The sequence below is a fragment of the Pristiophorus japonicus genome, chromosome 2 (genome assembly GCF_044704955.1).
Source record: "Pristiophorus japonicus isolate sPriJap1 chromosome 2, sPriJap1.hap1, whole genome shotgun sequence".
NCBI lineage: Eukaryota > Metazoa > Chordata > Chondrichthyes > Pristiophoridae > Pristiophorus > Pristiophorus japonicus.
Window position 1 is genome coordinate 169,388,513 of NC_091978.1, and position 18,938 is coordinate 169,407,450.

General features: G+C 43.6%; 1 protein-coding gene across 6 annotated transcripts in view; it reads left to right on the plus strand.

The window, feature by feature from the left end:
* The window catches only part of atp8a1 (ATPase phospholipid transporting 8A1), a 509,869-nt gene that overhangs the window by 159,468 nt on the left and 331,463 nt on the right, over positions 1-18,938 (plus strand). For all 6 annotated transcript variants that reach the window (XM_070870244.1, XM_070870234.1, XM_070870228.1 and 3 more), the window contains 3 exons: positions 1,561-1,688; positions 3,441-3,552; positions 12,094-12,259. In XM_070870244.1, the coding sequence (XP_070726345.1) occupies positions 1,561-1,688; positions 3,441-3,552; positions 12,094-12,259 (406 nt within the window). The remainder of the gene's footprint in view (positions 1-1,560; positions 1,689-3,440; positions 3,553-12,093; positions 12,260-18,938) is intronic.

Sequence of the window (18,938 nt, forward strand, 5' to 3'; positions counted from 1 at the left end):
GTTGGGGAAGTCCAGAACCAGGGGACATAGTCTTAGGATAAGGGGTAGGCCATTTAGGACTGAAATGAAGAGAAACTTCTTCACTCAGAGTTGTTAACCTGTGGAATTCCCTGCCGCAGAGAGTTGTTGATGCCAGTTCACTGGATATATTCGAGGGAGTTAGATATGGCTCTTACGGTTAAGACGATCAGGGGGTGTGGAGAGAAAGCAGGAAAGGGGTACTGAAGGAATGATCAGCCATGATCTTATTGAATGGTGGTGCAGGCTCGAAGGGCCGAATGGCCTACTCCACCTATTTTTCTATGTTTTCTATGTCTATCAGGAAAGACTGACTGGCTGGTGCTCTTTCTGGGAGAGCGAAGGACTAGTGGAGTTCTTCAAAATTATGAAGAGGTTTGATAAGATAGACGTAGAGATGATGTTTCTGCTTATGGGGAGTCCAAAATTAGAGGTCACAAATATAAGATGGTCACAAACAAATCCAATAAGGAATTCAGGAGAACATTCTTTACCCAGAGAATGGGTAGAATGTGGCACTCGCTACCACAAGGAGTAGTTGAGGCAAATAGCCAAGATGCATTTAAGGGGAAGTTAGATAAGTACATGAGGGAGAAAGAACTAGAAGGTTATACAGATAGCATTGGATGAAGTATGTTGGGTGGAGGCTTTTGTGAAGCATAAACACAGGCATGAACCAATTTGCTGTGCTGTAAATTCGATGTAATTTCAAATAAAAATATTTATTTTATTCGTTCATGGGATGTGGGCATCGCTGACGAGGCCAGTACTTATTGCCAATCCCTAATTGCCCTCGAAGGTGGTGGTGAACTGTGTTCTTGAACAGCTGTAGTCCGTATGGTGAAGGTATTCCCACAGTGGTGTTGGGGAGGGAGTTCCAGGATTTTGTCCCAGCAACGATGAAGGAACACAGATAAACTTCCAGGTCAGAATGGTGTGAGTTGGAGGGAAATGTGGAAGTGGTGGTGTTCTTGTGCGGCTGCTGTCCTTGTCCTTCTAGGTGGTAGAGGTCGCGGGTTTGGGAGATGTTGCCGAAGAAGCCTTGGCAAGTTGCTGCAGTGTATCTTGTAGATGGTACACACTGTAGCCACGGTACGCGGTGGTGGAGGGAGTGAAGGTGGTGGATGGGGTTGCTGTCTTCACACTGCAGAAATCTTCCATTGTACTGTATGGCATGACCACCGTGCTAAATGTGATAGATTCAGAACAGATCTAGCAACTCAAAAGTGGGCATCCATTTAAACCATATTATTGTGTATATCTCTCAAATCACACCTCTGACATCTTGGGGCAGAAGTTGGTTTAGGTCCGTTTTGGATGCAAGATTGGCGACATGTTTCACTTGTGCGCCAGAAGCCGGAGGCCAACTTGGGCTGCCTTCACCATAATTCCAGCAAGCTGCAACTGCCAATTGAGCAGCAAGAGCAGCTTGCTGGTGTGCAGTTTGGGCTGGCAGCAAAAATGAAAATTGAAAGATGGCTAAACCATTATAAAATTTTGTTCATGCAAATGAAAGTTGTGATTTTATTTTTTTCTCTCCAGGGTCTACCTCAGACAGCAGACATAAAAGATATTGATAGTTTAATGAATTTTTCTGGCAAACTGGAGTGCGAGAATCCCAACCGGCACATGTATGATTTTGTTGGCAACATTCGATTTGATGGAAAGAGGTAAAGTAGGATGAAGGAAAAGATGCATTAAAACGATGACAAATATTTCCTTCTCTATGTACACATTTAGTTACTGGACTACATTCAAAGTGAAAATTAGAAGGAATATACATCGCTTTTGTCAGTGCTATAATATGAAAAGTTTCTGCAGTCTCATTTGCAAGTACCCATAACTATAATGTCTAAAACATCCCAGGATTTCTACGTTAATTAGTATTCAATTAACGTCGTTCCTCCTTACAGTGGAACATTATCTGCTTTCCCATTTCTCAACTTTTTCAGGTCATGGCTTTCTTTCACATCCTGCTATTTATTTTGTCATTTATATTTCATCTTTTCTTTGTGAATAAAGTTGTTCCTTTTTGTTTATTTTATACTTGTCTTCAATACTGTGTCGACACTATTGTAAATTATGCCGGATCTTTGGCACATATGACTCCATGAAGTGTTGATGTTGTTACCAAAAGCGCATTTGTAGGCAGGCTCTGAAGTCCAAATCCCTAAACTCAGCAGCTGAAGGAGCCCTTGAATTACTCGGGAGCCAGCAGGATGTATCGACTTCAGTTCCATCTTCACACTCTCCTTTGCAATCATGCTCTGTTTTATCAGAAGTTCACTTCTTCTGCAGCATTGGTACTGGTGCGGCATGGGTGCATTATCTGCCTCGTATTGCAAAACCTAATTTTAGGGACTTTTGGCTAGCTACCAAACTGATGGGTTCCTACCATTGTGCTGGATTGTTGAAGGTTCCACTGCAAAATAATTTCACAGCAAATTCCATTCCCCTAGATTATTTCTGTGCTTTTAAGGATAAACGGTAATGCCTAAGGTTCCCATGTCAAGCCCTGTAATTTTGCAGAGGCAGGGCTAAATGACTAATCAGGGTTACCTTGTATATATTTGTATGATGTAACTATTTGTACTGCACTTTTTTTGACAGACATCTGTCAAGCCCCGTCCCCCTGTCAAGCTCCACCCGCCTCCCGGCCTGAATCATTCCATGCGTGTGGTGCCGAGAAGCAGAACCTGAGGCTCCGACTCCCACCCCCAGCCAGCCTGGGGCTGCGAGTGAGACACACAGGTGGGGGGGAAGACTGATCATGTTCTTCCAACCCCGTACAAGGGACATCGTTGCAGTGGATGATATCCAGAAGACACTGTCACTATTCACTTCATACCCGATAAACTTGTTAACAATCCGTACACAATGCCCCATATGGGTTGGGGGGGGAGTGAGGATGCACTTGTGCTGTGATAAGGCACTTTGGCTCGGGGGAGGGGGCATACACTTGGACTGGGGTAAGGCACTTTGGCTGGCCCTTGCTGTTCTGGGGAGCTCTGTCCTCTGTCGCTTCAGGAAGTCAAAATGGATCGAGTTGCAATTTGCAAAGTCAGTGAGACCTTGGGCTGGGCACTTCCTGTGAAACTTCAGGGTGTGGCTTAACCTCCAGGGGGATCAATCAGAACCAAAGGGTGGAGCATGTTGGCCATTTTTGCAGTACAAATAAGCGCATCCATATTTGTAACTGTTTCTGGTTTGTCGGGACCGTTGACAATTAATTTACAATTACCCTGCAAGCAGAATGCCAACTATTAGCTAAGGGAACAAACATGGTATTTAATATACTTTCTGTTGGGATACATTGTCCGTCCGTCAGTAAAGGATGTTGGCCAGCGGTCACATCGGTATCATTATTTACGCATATATATTGGTCTCAGCTGAGATCCGCCATTCTGATCTATCTCTTTCAGCACTTTCCCCTTGGGCCAAGATCACATTCTTCTGCGAGGTGCTCAATTAAGAAACACCCAATGGATTCATGGAATAGTGGTTTATACAGGACATGACACAAAACTCATGCAGGTATATTTGAACAATATATTGTTGAATTTACTTGGTAAATTTAGGTTTGAATTGTCACCGGTTACTCTTTGGTTTCTGAGGAGGGAGGAGGAAGATGGATAAAGATATATATTTTTTTCCTCTTTTCTGGAATCTCTATGCTGCAGCCATACAGTATCCATGTTCAAGGTGATGGATTGGGCACCTGTTCCCACTTCTCCCTATGTGGCTGTATAATGCTGCCGGGAGAGATGTGGGGTGGGGAGGGGGGGAGATAGAAAGACTGGCTCTACCATTTCTTTTTACTTCTCTCTTCCATGTGGAGAAATATTTGGCCTCCACATAGCACCCTCCCAGGAGAGTAAGATGATGATCAGCCATTTAGAGAATTGCCATATACTAACGTTTCATTATGTAGTGGAGCTTCAATTTACTGTGCCATATGTCAATCCAAGTTTAAATCCCTTTTATAGAATTCTTAGTTTGTAATGATGTCTGACGGTATAAATGGCCTGTTTCACAGATTTTATGAAAGTTTCCATAGCCCATAATTGGAAGTTAAGTACATAATGGTATTTGAAACCAATAAATCAGTTCATTTTAAATAAAAACAGAAAATACTGGAAATATTCAGGTCAGGCAGCATCTGTGGTGGGAAAAAAACAAAGTTAACATTTCAGTTTGAAAATCTAAACCATTTGACTAACTTCAGCAATCTATTTCCATTTAATTGTTCCACCTGATAAATGACTTGAAAATGGACTTGTAAGTTAATCTATATGCATCTCCAGTGTGTTTAAAACATCTAATAAACTATGCATACACATTTTTGGATCAATGTTTTCAGAACTGTTTCCAAGTAAAGTGGAAAGTGCCACTGGTCTGAAATACTGGGCCTTGTACTTAAGTGTTCAGATATCCTGAAAAAATTCAGCTAATTTCTGTTTTTTTTGTATGTAAACATGAAACTATGTATGGTAGTGCTTAAACTTTATCATCATTCTAAAATAAAATCCTATTTCTGCAAAGATCCAGGAGTCTTTGCTTGTTGTAGCATGAGTCATTTAAAGCACTCGGAGGCTGAGTAAGACGGTGGATAACATGAATGTAGCAGCAAGCCAAATCCTAAGCTTTATCTTTTGTAATTATAAAGATACAAGTGAATGTAATGAGGCTGCTGAAGTATTACCAATAACCTTAAAAGGGTACTGCTACCGAGTCCTTTCAGACTTTTATAATAAAATGATGACACACTTGATTTTGGGTTGATGCCTTTTGACGTATTATCAACCCTACAGAGATCACAGCCATGAGTGTCTGATGTGCTGCGGTGTAATTCTTGTACTGTGTGAATTGCAACAAAGAAAATTAATTGGTGCTTGAACCATTATTATTGTAGTGTACGTAGAAAATGATGCTACTCCTAGGTGCCACCTTTTCCTCTCAAAAAAAAACTGCCCTGTAGAGGACAAGAATTGAGGCTTTGTAACTTTATTTTGTAATACATTTTGTATTTAGTCCTAAGCCTATATGTTGGAGAAGATTGAAGGGAAGCAATTAGAACTGTCCAATGTAATTTCTTGAAACATTGCAACCTTAAAATATGAAATGACAGGATTTTAGGACGGTCAGCTTTGAGGGGGGAAAAAAAGTAAAAGGTTTTTGCAGTTTCTGACCTGGCATCCTTTGATCTGCCATTTCAATAATTTATTAGAAAGTTGATTGCGTTGCATGGTTAAGAATAAGGATATCTATTGCAGGAGATCGATACCTCCGTTTCAGTGGTAAGAATCTAAAACTAATTGCAAATACTGGCTGCTTTAGTAATTCACTACTTTCATTGTCAGTAGAGTAATCTACAGTTGTGTTGCAATCTACAGGTATCTAATACTTTGAGTTAGTTGCTTGTACGATACATCAATTTAGTCATTTATTAATTAATCCAATAATTTGTTAATGCAGTGTTCAAGGAATTTTTTCATTTTACTTGCGTAAAATCTTCCAGATTTCTGTCTCAACTTTCTGGAATTTGGAAGGGTGGAATGAACCGTGTAACTCGTTAGTTAAAATGGTCAGCTAAATGATATGTAATTGTATTTAGTTATGGAACATTGTTCCACTTGGACTTTAAGTTTATTAAAATAATCACAGAAAAATGCACATCAGAGTAGAATTTCTGCTTTGAACACAATCAGCGAAACCGTTGCAAATTGCGCTATTTTGAAAATTTTTTTCCTCAAGTTTCCACTCAAACTCTCATGCATATCGCCGAATGCAAAATCTGCCATAAACTAGCACAATCTGGCAGCGTTTGAAAAAGCAATTCAGGAAAAAATTTGCTTTGAAGAATATGCCTTGATATGAGTGGTAACTAAGTGCAGTTTGACTGGGCGAGAGTTTGCCTAACCTATTTTTCTGGCACTCACCTGAGGTGCGCTGTTTCTGTCCGCCTCCAAGCATGCCGAAAAGACGTCTGTATTCTGGCCGCTCCCCAGCCCCTCTCCGGTCGTGGCGCAGCGTGGCCCAATGGATTGGGGGCGGAGCCAGGTCCTGGTGCTGAAAACAGTGCCAGGACCTCTGCACATGCGCGCTAGAGTCTGCGTGCATGTGCAGTAGCTCCTAGTAGGCCGAATCTGAGTGTACGCGCTGCAGGCTGTGTGGGAGGGGCCTGAAGCACGCCGTCCCTCGTCCTGACCGAATGGCGCTCTCAGCCTTCCCTGGCCCACTGCCTTCCCTGAAGTAGGACTTCTATTTTTTATTATTTACTGGTTGATTTTGGTGTTTTAGGTGCAGGGTTTCTTTTTTTTTAATTTATTGATTGCTTATTACTTTGGTCTTGGTACTTTTAGGTGCAGGGTTCCTTCTATTATTTGTTAATTAATTGCTCATTACTTTTTGTGCTTTGTTTGGTGCTTTAAATGTAGTTAATTGCGCCGATTCCTTAACTCTAGGTAAGGTTTTTCTGTAAGGACAGAAGTGGCAACATACGCTGGCCTAAGTTAGTTTGGAGCAACTATTTGCTGCCCAAATGCCTAAAACAGGGATAAGTGGCTGGGAACGCCCCCTTTTGGGGGAAGAAAACTGAACTTAAAAAAAAAACCTAACTAACTCACTTACACCACCGGTGCAAATTAAATGGCCAGAATTGCAACTAAAAAGATAGTCCAGAAAAATCAAGTTGCTCCAAAAAAAAACAACTGAAGAAACTTGGGCCCATAATACAGCTCAAAATGGGTTTATCACAACAAATAATCATTTTTAAATCACAGTGCCAATCCACCACTTGTGAGTAACCCGATTTATTAAAAAAAATATATGGAATCATTTGCTAATTATATTGGTATAAAGCAGTCAGGACTGGAATTTTGCTATCCTGGCAGTAATTGTCAATCGTGTTTTTTTTTAACTGCCAGAATACCACTGTGACTGAAGGTTGCTAGTTTGGTCAAAAGTTGACTCGTGGTAGTGGTATTTCACTGGCGGTTGTGGGAGACTTTTTTGGAGTTCGAGAAAAACGGACCTTCTGCGCATGCGTGATTTCCCCTCCCCCCCCCCCCCCCCCCCCCCCCCCCACGATTCAGGGGTCGCATGCGCAGAGCAGCGAGAGAGCGAGGATCTGGAGGAGAGAATATTTGAGGAAAGGGAGACTGGAGACAACAGACAGCAGACAATACATTACAATAGAATACAGAGCGAGAGAGAGACATACAAAGGTGCATTCAATAATAAAAGTTTTAAAATGCTGCAGCAACAACGAGATCTAGGGAGGAAGAGGGCACAAAGGTTTACTCTTGATGCCCAAGAGGCACTGGTTAGCGAAGTGGAGGCAAGATGGGAGCAATTGACCAGGGGTGGGCATGGAAAAGCACACCCAGCTGTGTATACCAGAGGACCTGGCTGGAAATATCTGAGGCGGTGTCCTCAGTGGCTCAAGTTCATCAGGGGGGCCAATCGGTACAGGAAGAGGTGGAATTACCTAGTTTCGACCGCGAGAGTAAGTAATTTTATTTATGCACTCCTTCATTATTTGCAATGTAAATTTTGACGCATGTTGATGTAGGCAGACTTAGCATTGCACCTTATTTGCCATGAATAATCTTATTCCGATGGCATTCTGAGATCTTAAAATATGTTTGTGCACTTGGATGTCTTCCTCATGAACCACATGCAGCTTAATGGGACATTAAACAAAGGACAGTATTAAATGCAAACAATATGTTACTAGTGCTATGAATGGCTATCTGCGCCGCAAGAGCAGAAGGGAAATTCGGTTAAATATTGCTGTTATTTTTGCAGAAGAAACTTGCAAAGAATCGAGCGGAGCAGCGGCTCATGGCGGGGGGGGGAGGGGTGGTCCACCGAATCCTGAGGAATTAACTGATCTGGAGGAGCGCGCCGCAGCCCTGGTGCATGCACACAACTGGATGGCTACCCGTAGTGGTGCTGATCCGGGAACCGCTGAGGGCAAGTCCTACAAAATCCACGAGCTGTTTTGGGGTAATGTAATGTCATGCAGTGTCTGTGCATTCATGTTAGGGTGTCTCTCGACGACATATAATGCAGTAGTGGTGGTCTTTTTAAATAAGCCTGCGCTGCGTGACCGTACTCATGTCACCGTGACCCCCCTCCCCTGCTGCTAACCACTTGTATGTTGTTTTCTATTTCCAGATGAGGAGTCGCATGCGCTCCAGCCCACCACGGGAGCTTCCACTTTCGCCTCATTCAAGCATTACTGGGTTGACGAGGACGATGACACGGAAGAGGGACAAGAGGAGGAGGGGGTGCCCAAAGGACCCTCCGCAAGCAGCTGTGGTGGGGTGGGAGGGGGAATGTCTCAATCAGTTGAGGTGGTGGAGGAGGAGATTCTTGTGGAGTCAGACAAATCAGTAAATATTTTACCTGCAGCCACCACTTCCTCGTTGGGATCCACTTTTCATGGGTTTCCCGACTCGAAAGCAGTGGGACCAAGCGGTGTGCAGCAACGCACCCAAAGTGTGCAAGCCCGTATGCTGCATCCATGGAGGTTGATCCGGCAAAGCAGGTATGCTCTGAGACAGGCAGATGCTGACCTGGACATGATGGGACTGTCCAGGGTGAGAGTCAATGTTGGTTGAGAGCTCCTCCAGGCCATGGGTGGAATAGCCGGGAAAATTGCCGCGTAATCGGAGGACACGTCGGAGCTGATTGCGGCGGTACGGCAAAACAGAGTCCGTCAATGCCCTGTGACAATTGATGGTCTTGGCATTTGGCCTTGCACCCCTGTCATACCATTCGGGCAGACAGCACTTGTGGGTTTGGAGGTAGATCTACCTCTGACTCAGAAGCCGAGTCTTCCACACCCTGAGCTTCTCCAGTGGTTCCACACATGGCACTGCCATTGTCTATCCCCCAACTGGATGCCTTGCTGCACAACGTCCTGGTCCCAACGTGGATAGGGATAACGGGAAGAAGCAATTGAGGGTAAGGGTCAGCGGGGGAGTGGGGAACGCAGGTTGGTGGGGGGGGGGGGGTGGAGAGGACTGGTGTTGGTTATTTTTTTCTTGTTGCTACTGTTATTTATTGTCATTGTTATTCGATCAAAAATGTTATTACTGTTCACACATTTGTTGTTTTTATAAAAACTCATTTAATTACTTTTACATTTTTCAAAGTTTTCACATTTTATATAAATCTTTTTAGTCAATGTAACCATTCTTGTACAGTGTCTTGTTCACTTTTAGAAAATGAGGGGTAACAGTTATCATGGTTCCATACAGTGCCCAGGCAAAGGTGAAACATAACTCTCTCCATTTAAGCAAAAGCGTTCATTTATGAACTGCTGACTTAACACTTTTTTGCAGTCGCAAAAGCTCCACGAAGCTTCCCCTGTGATGTTGGGAGGTGGGTGTGGTGGCATGGGTTTGCCACCAGGCTTCTCTTCTTCTTCTCTTCCTCTTCTTCTTCTTCTCTTCCTCCTCTTCTTCTTCTCTTCCTCCTCTTCTTCTTCTCTTCCTCCTCTTCTTCTTCTCTTCCTCCTCTTCTTCTTCTCTTCCTCCTCTTCTTCTTCTCTTCCTCCTCTTCTTCTTCTCTTCCTCCTCTTCTTCTTCTCTTCCTCCTCTTCTTCTTCTCTTCCTCCTCTTCTTCTTCTCTTCCTCCTCTTCTTCTTCTCTTCCTCCTCTTCTTCTTCTCTTCCTCCTCTTCTTCTTCTCTTCCTCCTCTTCTTCTTCTCTTCCTCCTCTTCTTCTTCTCTTCCTCCTCTTCTTCTTCTCTTCCTCCTCCGTCGTCACCACAATGAACTCCGCAACCTGCTCTGGATGGGTATTGCAGGCTGCCTCGAGAGTGGTCCAGGAACCGCTGCTTGAACACTCCACTTGTCTTTTCGACGATATTGCGTGTTATGGTAGCGACACTTGGCTTCTGTCTGAGGGTTCCAGAGGGGGGTCATGAGCCAGGTGGAGAGGCCATATTCTTTGTCCCTCAGCATCCAGCTGTGACCTTGTGGCTGAGACTTACAGGTCAGAGACACTGCTCTCACACAAGATGTAAGCATCATGGATGCTCCCTGGAAACTGGGCACATATTGCAATGATGCGCTGCGTATGGTCGCAGACAAGCTGCACGTTCAGGGAGTGGAATCCCTTGCATTTTTGGTACACCTCTGCCTCCTGTAAAGGTGCTCGCAGGGCGATGTGCGTTCAGTCAATGGCACCCTGAACCTTGAAGTCAGCAATTTGTGCAAAATCCAGAGCCCCCTCACTCTGCCTCCCTGGTCATTGTGAAGTTTATAAAGTCCTTCCTGCGTGCGTACAGTGCATCAGTTACCTGGCGAATGCAGCGATGTGTTGTGTGCTGAGAGATGCAGCATATGTCCCCAACTAATGTCTGAAAGGAGCTGGATGCATAGAAGACAAGTGCCACAGTCATCTTCACCTCGCCGGGCAGTGCAGTCCTGGTGCTGGTAGGCTGCAGGTCTGCCTTTATGAGCTGGCATATCTCTCTGATCACCTCTTTTCGAAAGTGTAGCCTCCTAACGCACTGTGTATCAGACAGATGCAGGTATGAGCGCTTCTCCTTGAAAATTCGTTGGGGGTAAGGTGGCCTCCTCCTCACGTCTGCAACCTCTTTGATTAGGCTCATGGGGCTCAATTTTGGCCAGGAGTTGCTCCGATTTTTTTTGGAGTAACTTGGTTTTTGTGGCGTAACTTAAAAATTCTCATTTTCCCCAATCAGTTTGCACCAGTTAGTTACAATTTTTTAAGGTTTTTTTCTCAAAAGGGGGAGTTAACAGCCACCTATGCCAGTTATGCCTATTTAGGCAACTTTGGCCAGCTAATAGTTACTCCAAATCTACTTAGGCCAGCATATGTGGCTACTTAAGAAAACCTTTGCGGAAGAAGCCGGACAGCGGCCAAAGTGACGACAAAATTTTTCGGCGCACCTTGGAACGTAGAAAAAGGGCACAACTCCGGTAAGTGCGCTGAAAAATGGGCTGGGCCAAAATTGAGGCCCATAATGCTCTTCAATAAACCACCTTCCAGCTCTATTCTGCATCATATAAGTAGTCAGCAATATTGGCAGAGAAATTATAGGCCCCATTCCTTTAAATGCCCTCAAATAAACCCCATATGTCCAATGTGCTCAAATAGCTTCAAATACCCTTTAAAATTCTACTCTCAACTAACTGTTAAGCTCTCACTAACCTCAATCAGCCTTCTTTCAAAATCCTCCGTTTTTTCAAAATAGCGTCCTTATCGCTGGGTTACGATCAAGTAAGATCTGAGTTTTCAGGGTGGTATTTTATTCCAGCGATGGAAATGGTGGTTTTGATGAATTTACCTCCGGCATATTTTTCGGTGGTATTTCGGCATTGAACACGGACGTCAAAATAACTTTGAAAAAAATGGGTGGGCGGTATTTTTTATCGCTGGTGGTAAATGACTGATGAATTTACTGCCGGTGGTATTTGGGCGGCATTTCAGTGCTAATCTATTTTCCGGCAGTAAATGGGTGGAAAGCTGATGAATTTCCAGTCCTCAGTTTCTTGAAATTTAAAAAAAAAATCATATTCGAAAGGTTTTGAAATGCTCGTATTGGTATCCTTGTACAATATATTCAGCTTAATTTTTGGAGCCGCCTCGAAGGCCTGCAAATGAGTGCAATTAGCGGATATTCCCAATGATTAATTCATCCTAGGAGCGTGGCCTGCTTCTGGCGCAATGTTTTTTAAACTAGCACACAGTATCGCGGAAACTCGAGTTGCACTGGGTAATTTGCGCTTAAAATTCCGCGATCTTGTGCCAGTTCTACCAATTTAAGGCAAACCGTACCGAAAAAAACAGCGCAACTGTGTGGAAGTTCCAGGCAGTACAATTTATAGTCAAATCTGATAGCGGACCTAGGTTTATAAGAGATGCAATTAATGGTAAGTGAAAGTTCTCGTGAAGAGGGGATGTTTGTGTGCATTCTGCTGGCTTTTGCTTGAACTAATGGAACTTTATGATGTGTAAGGGTTACATTTTTTTAGAAACTTACTGAGTGAAACAAGAAATTTCTGTTTGTAATTTCACGTAAATTCTTTTGCAGAATACGACACTAGCTCCACTGAAGTTATCCAATGTGGAACGAATCACAAATTTGCAAATCCTCCTATTATTTGGTGTTCTTCTCTTCATGTCTTTGGTATGTGCCATTGGTTCAACGATATGGACCAGCAAACATGCTACAGGAGTCTGGTACCTTAGCTTCAGTGGTAAGAATCTAAAGAAATGTACAAAAACTGGCTTCTTGGATGGGCTATTTCCAACTTGATTATAATATACATCATTACCTGTTGAAAATGGTATCTAGTAATAAAATGTTGAGTCTGTTGCTTACTTGGTTCACAAAGTTAGTAATTTAATAATTAGACAAAGCATGATTTGTTTATTGCCTTTATTGGTAGATAAAGATTGTTAGATGTAGAATTTCTTAATCAACTGTTCATTATCTTTAGAAAAAATGTATTTAATACTGCAGTTGATTATCTGATGATTGTCCTATATCAGTGTGAAGAGCATGGAGAGCCTTTACTATTGCAGAGGCACAAGACTAAGGGTGTATTTACAGTACGTGTAGAATTAGTGTGATGTGGTTTGTGTCATACCAATGCTAAACTTGTAAATCAGTTGAGAAGAACATTGAAAAGAAGAGAAGTGAGACTCCTTCATCGGGCGTTTCATTCCAATGTCAAATCCGGTTCGGATTCTGAATACAGACTGCTTTTGCACTATTATTTCAGCAATGATGCGAAGTACTTCTCCGCTGCGCTGAAGTTGTAGTATAAATATATCCTCAATGAAGCACCCACTGTTTAATTTTACAATTGCAAGATACCTTTAGAATTTTACATGAGAAGTTGATTACTTTAATCTGGTCCTACTGCTCACTATTCCGGGATCATTCTTGAATGCAAAGATAACCCCTGGCTACTATTCTCTACTGCTAACCACCTTCAACTCCCCTCCCCTGCCTCCACCATACTCACCTTCAACGAGAGGTGTGAGGAGCTCATGGACTTCTTTATCTAAGATTGAGACCATCCGATCAGCTGCCTCTGCCACTTCCCCCTCCTTCCCCTGGCTCACCGGGTCAAGCTTTCTCTCGAGTTCCCCCTTGCCCTAGCCCTGAACCTGCATAGATCCTTGGGGGACACCAGAGGTGGTAATGCAGGAGCGGGAAGAGAAGCCATTAAAGGTGATTATCTGGCTAAGAAGGTGAGTGCAGTTCCACCCAGCTGGACAATGGTGAGGAGGCTGGAGTGGTCAACCATGTCAAAGACTGCAGACGAGTTGAGAAGGACAAGGAGGGACAATTTACCTTTGTCACAGTCACAAAGGTGACTCTATTAAATCTCCTCTTCACCTTCTCTGCTCCAAGGAGAACAATCCCAACTTCTCCAGTCTCTGCCTGTAACTCTGAGGTCCATCATAGAAACATAGAAACATAGAAAATAGGTGCAGGAGTAGGCCATTCGGCCCTTCTAGCCTGCACCGCCATTCAATGAGTTCATGGCTGAACATTCAACTTCAGTACCCCATTCCTGCTTTCTCGCCATACCCCTTGATCCCCCTAGCAGTAAGGACCTCATCTAACTCCTTTTTGAATATATTTAGTGAATTGGCCTCAACAACTTTCTGTGGTAGAGAATTCCACAGGTTCACCACTCTCTGGGTGAAGAAGTTCCTCCGCATCTCGGTCCTAAATGGCTTACCCCTTATCCTTAGACTGTGACCCCTGGTTCTGGACTTCCCCAACATTGGGAACATTCTTCCTGCATCTAACCTGTCTAACCCCGTCAGAATTTTATATGTTTCTATGAGGTCCCCTCTCATTCTTCTGAACTCCAGTGAATACAAGCCCAGTTGATCCAGTCTTTCTTGATAGGTCAGTCCCGCCATCCCGGGAATCATTCTGGTGAACCTTCGCTGCACTCCCTCAATAGCAAGAATGTCCTTCCTCAGGTTAGGAGACCAAAACTGTACACAATACTCCAGGTGTGGCCTCACCAATGCCCTGTACAACTGTAGCAACACCTCCCTGCCCCTGTACTCAAATCCCCTTGCTATGAAGGCCAACATGCCATTTGCTTTCTTAACCGCCTGCTGCACCTGCATGCCAACCTTCAATGACTGATGTACCATGACACCCAGGTCTCTTTGCACCTCCCCTTTTCCTAATCTGTCACCATTCAGATAATAGTCTGTCTCTCTGTTTTTACCACCAAAGTGGATAACCTCACATTTATCCACATTATACTTCATCTGCCATGCATTTGCCCACTCACCTAACCTATCCAAGTCGCTCTGCAGCCTCACAGCATCCTCCTCGCAGCTGACACTGCCACCCAACTTAGTGTCATCCGCAAATTTGGAGATACTACATTTAATCCCCTCATCTAAATCATTAATGTACAGTGTAAACAGCTGGGGCCCCAGCACAGAACCTTGCGGTACCCCACTAGTCACTGCCTGCCATTCTGAAAAGTACCCATTTACTCCTACTCTTTGCTTCCTGTCTGACAACCAGTTCTCAATCCATGTCAGTACACTACCCCCAATCCCATGTGCTCTAACTTTGCACATCAATCTCTTGTGTGGGACCTTGTCGAACGCCTTCTGAAAGTCCAAATATACCACATCAACTGGTTCTCCCTTATCCACTCTACTGGAAACATCCTCAAAAAATTCCAGAAGATTTGTCAAGCATGATTTCCCTTTCACAAATCCATGCTGACTTGGACCTATCATGTCACCTCTTTCCAAATGCACTGCTATGACATCCTTAATAATTGATTCCATCATTTTACCCACTACCGATGTCAGGCTGACCGGTCTATAATTCCCTGTTTTCTCTCTCCCTCCTTTTTTAAAAAGTGGGGTTACATTGGCTACCCTCCACTCCATAGGAACTGATCCAGAGTCAATGGAATGTTGGAAAATGACTGTCAACGCATCCACTATTCCCAAGGCCACCTCCTTAAGTACTCTGGGATGCAGTCCATCAGGCCCTGGGGATTTATCGGCCTTCAATCCCATCAATTTCCCCAACACAATTTCCCGGCTAATAAGGATTTCCCTCAGTTCCTCCTCCTTACTAGACCCCCCGACCCCTTTTATAACCGGAAGGTTGTTCGTGTCCTCCTTCGTGAATACCGAACCAAAGTACTTGTTCAATTGGTCCGCCATTTCTTTGTTCCCCGTTATGACTTCCCCTGATTCTGACTGCAGGGGACCTACGTTTGTCTTTACTAACCTTTTTCTCTTTACATATCTATAGAAACTTTTGCAATCCGTCTTAATGTTCCCTGCAAGCTTCTTCTCATACTCCATTTTCCCTGCCCTAATCAAACCCTTTGTCCTCCTCTGCTGAGTTCTAAATTTCTCCCAGTCCCCAGGTTCGCTGCTATTTCTGGCCAATTTGTATGCCACTTCCTTGGCTTTAATACTATCCCTGATTTCCCTTGATAGCCACGGTTGAGCCACCTTCCCTTTTTTATTTCTATGCCAGACAGGAATGTACAATTGTTGTAGTTCATCCATGCGGTCTCTAAATGTCTGCCATTGCCCATCCACAGTCAACCCCTTAAGTATCATTCGCCAATCCATCTCAGCCAATTCACGCCTCATACCTTCAAAGTTAGCCTTCTTTAAGTTCTGGACCATGGTCTCTGAATTAACTGTTTCATTCTCCATCCTAATGCAGAATTCCACCATATTATGGTCACTCTTCCCCAAGGGGCCTCGCACAACGAGATTGCTAATTAATCCTTTCTCATTACATAACACCCAGTCTAAGATGGCCTCCCCCCTAGTTGGTTCCTCGACATATTGGTCTAAAAAACCATCCCTTATGCACTCCAGAAAATCCTCCTCCACCGTATTGCTTCCAGTTTGGTTAGCCCAATCTATGTGCATATTAAAGTCACCCATTATAACTGCTGCACCTTTATTGCACGCACCCCTAATTTCCTGTTTGATGTCCTCCCCAACATCACTACTACTGTTTGGAGGTCTGTACACAACTCCCACTAACGTTTTTTGCCCTTTGGTGTTCTGCAGCTCTACCCATATAGATTCCACATCATCCAAGCTAATGTCCTTCCTAACTATTGCCTTAATCTCCTCCTTAACCAGCAATGCTACCCCACCTCCTTTTCTTTTTATTCTATCCTTCCTGAATGTTGAATACCCCTGGATGTTGAGTTCCCAGCCCTGCTCATCCTGGAGCCACGTCTCCGTAATCCCAATCACATCATATTTGTTAACATCTATTTGCACAGTTAATTCATCCACCTTATTGCGGATACTCCTTGCATTAAGACACAAAGCCTTTAGGCTTGTTTTTTTAACACCCTCTGTCCTTTTAGAATTTTGCTGTACAATGGCCCTTTTTGTTCTTTGCCTTGGGTTTCTCTGCCCTCCACTTTTCCTCATCTCCTTTCTGTCTTTTGTTTTTGCCTCCTTTTTGTTTCCCTCTATCTCCCTGCATTGGTTCCCATCCCCCTGCCATATTAGTTTAACTCCTCCCCAACAGCACTAGCAAACACTCCCCCGAGGACATTGGTTCTGATTCTGCCCAGGTGCAGACCGTCCGGATTGTACTGGTCCCACCTCCCCCAGAACCGGTTCCAATGCCCCAGGAATTTGAATCCCTCCCTGCTGCACCATTGCTCAAGCCACGTATTCATCTGAGCTATCCTGCGATTCCTACTCTGACGAGCACGTGGCACTGGTAGCAATCCCGAGATTACTACTTTTGAGGTCCTACTTTTTAATTTAGCTCCTAGCTCCTTAAATTCATTTCGTAGGAACTCATCCCTTTTTTTTACCTATGTCATTGGTACCAACGTGCACCACGACAACTGGCTGTTCTCCCTCCCTTTTTAGAATGTCCTGCACCCGCTCCGAGACATCCTTGACCCTTGCACCAGGGAGGCAACATACCATCCTGGAGTCTCGGTTGCGGCCGCAGAAACGCCTATCTATTCCTCTTACAATTGAATCCCCTATCACTATCGCTCGCCCACTCTTTTTCCTGCCCTCCTGTGCAACAGAGCCAGCCACGGTGCCATCATCTCTGGTACCATTCCAGTAAATCTCTTCTGAAATCTCTTGAAGGCCTTGACGTCCTTTCTGAAGTGTGTTGCCCAGAATTGAACGCAATACTCCAGCTGAGGCCTAACTAGATTTTTTTTTTCTAAAAGTTCAGCATAACTTCCTTGCTTTTGTACTCTCTCCTCTAATGCCAAGGTTCCCATATGCTATTTTAACAGCCTTCTCAATTTATCCTGCCACTTCCAAAGATTTGTGTACATGCACCCCCAGATCCTTCTGTTCCTGCACCCCCTTGATGATTGTACCATTTAGTTCATACTGGCTCTCCTCATCCTTCACACTTGTGTTAAATTTAATCTGCCATGTGTCTATCCATTTCATCAGTCTGTCTAGTTCCTCCTGATGTTTATTACTCTCCTCCTCACTTTTTACTACATTTGTTTATTACATTTCCAAGTTTGTGGTCCCAATACCAGTCCCTGGGGAACACAAGTGTATACTTCCCTCTAGTCTGAAAAGCAACTATTCACCACTATTCTCTGCTTTCTGTCCCTTAGCCAATTTTGTATCCATGCTGCCACTGTCCCTTTAATCCCATGGGCTTTAATTTTCCTAACTCGTCTATAATGTGACATTTTATCAAATGTCTTTTGAAAGTCCAAATACACCATATCAACCACTCTACCCTCACTTACCCTCTCGGTTGCTTAATAGAAACATTGAAACATAGAAAATAGGTGCAGGAGTAGGCTATTCGGCCCTTTGAACCTGCACCACCATTCAGTGAGTTCATGGCTGAATCAAAGAACTCAATCAAGTTAGTCAAACATGATTTGCCTTTTAATAAATCTGTGCTGACTTTCATTTATTAGCCCATATTTTTCCATCGGCCAATGAATTTTGTCTCTGATTGTTGTCTCTAAAAGTTTCCCCACCACCGATGTTAGACTGACTGGCCGTGTTTATCCCTCTTTCCCCCTTTTTAAACGGGTTTAACATTTGCAATCCACTCTCGACCCTCATATCCAAGGACGATTGGAAGATTGTGGCCGGAGCCTCTGCAATTTTCACCCTTGCTCCCTCGGTAGAAGAGGATGCATACCATTTGGACCGGGTGACTGTTCTACTTTGAGGACAGCCAATCTTTAAAGTACATGCTCTATTTTTATTCTATCCAGTATCACTGCTGCCTCCTCCTTTTACTGCTATATTGACTGCCTCCTCTGCTCTAGTGAAGGCAGATGCAAAGTACTCATTTAATATCTCCGCCACGTCCTCTGCCTCCTCCAGAAGATCTCCTTTTAGTCCCCAATTGGCCTCGGCTTCCTTTGACTACACTTTTACTATTTGTGGACATTTTTTTCAAAATTAATTAGAAGTGCACCCTATCTTCCCCCTCTGTACCCCCTTTTCCTCAGCTTTCTTTCCCCCTTTCCCTTTCTACATAATACAACTGATGGAAATTGGTTATGGCTGCAGCATGAATCATAAATATGTCTTGCTGCACGCTTATAGTCATACTTCCTGTGTCATATGTGATGCCACTGGGTTTCAGTTTTCTCAAAAACAAACTGAATTATGGCATGCAATCACACACTATCACTTCCTAAATTTCAATGAAATAAAAAGGAACTGAACATATTTAGTTGCCTTGATGCAATGGCCTCGGAGTCATGGTCTTTTTTAGGTTATTTTCAGTTCATTCAAATTGACAATTTTTGGGGTTGTCTCGCCATTTTTTAAATTCTTTGTCAGCTTTTCCGATCGGCACATGCCTTTGATCAAATACAATTTTTAAAGAGTTTTCGTTTGCTTCTAAAGCACTTTACAACCTTG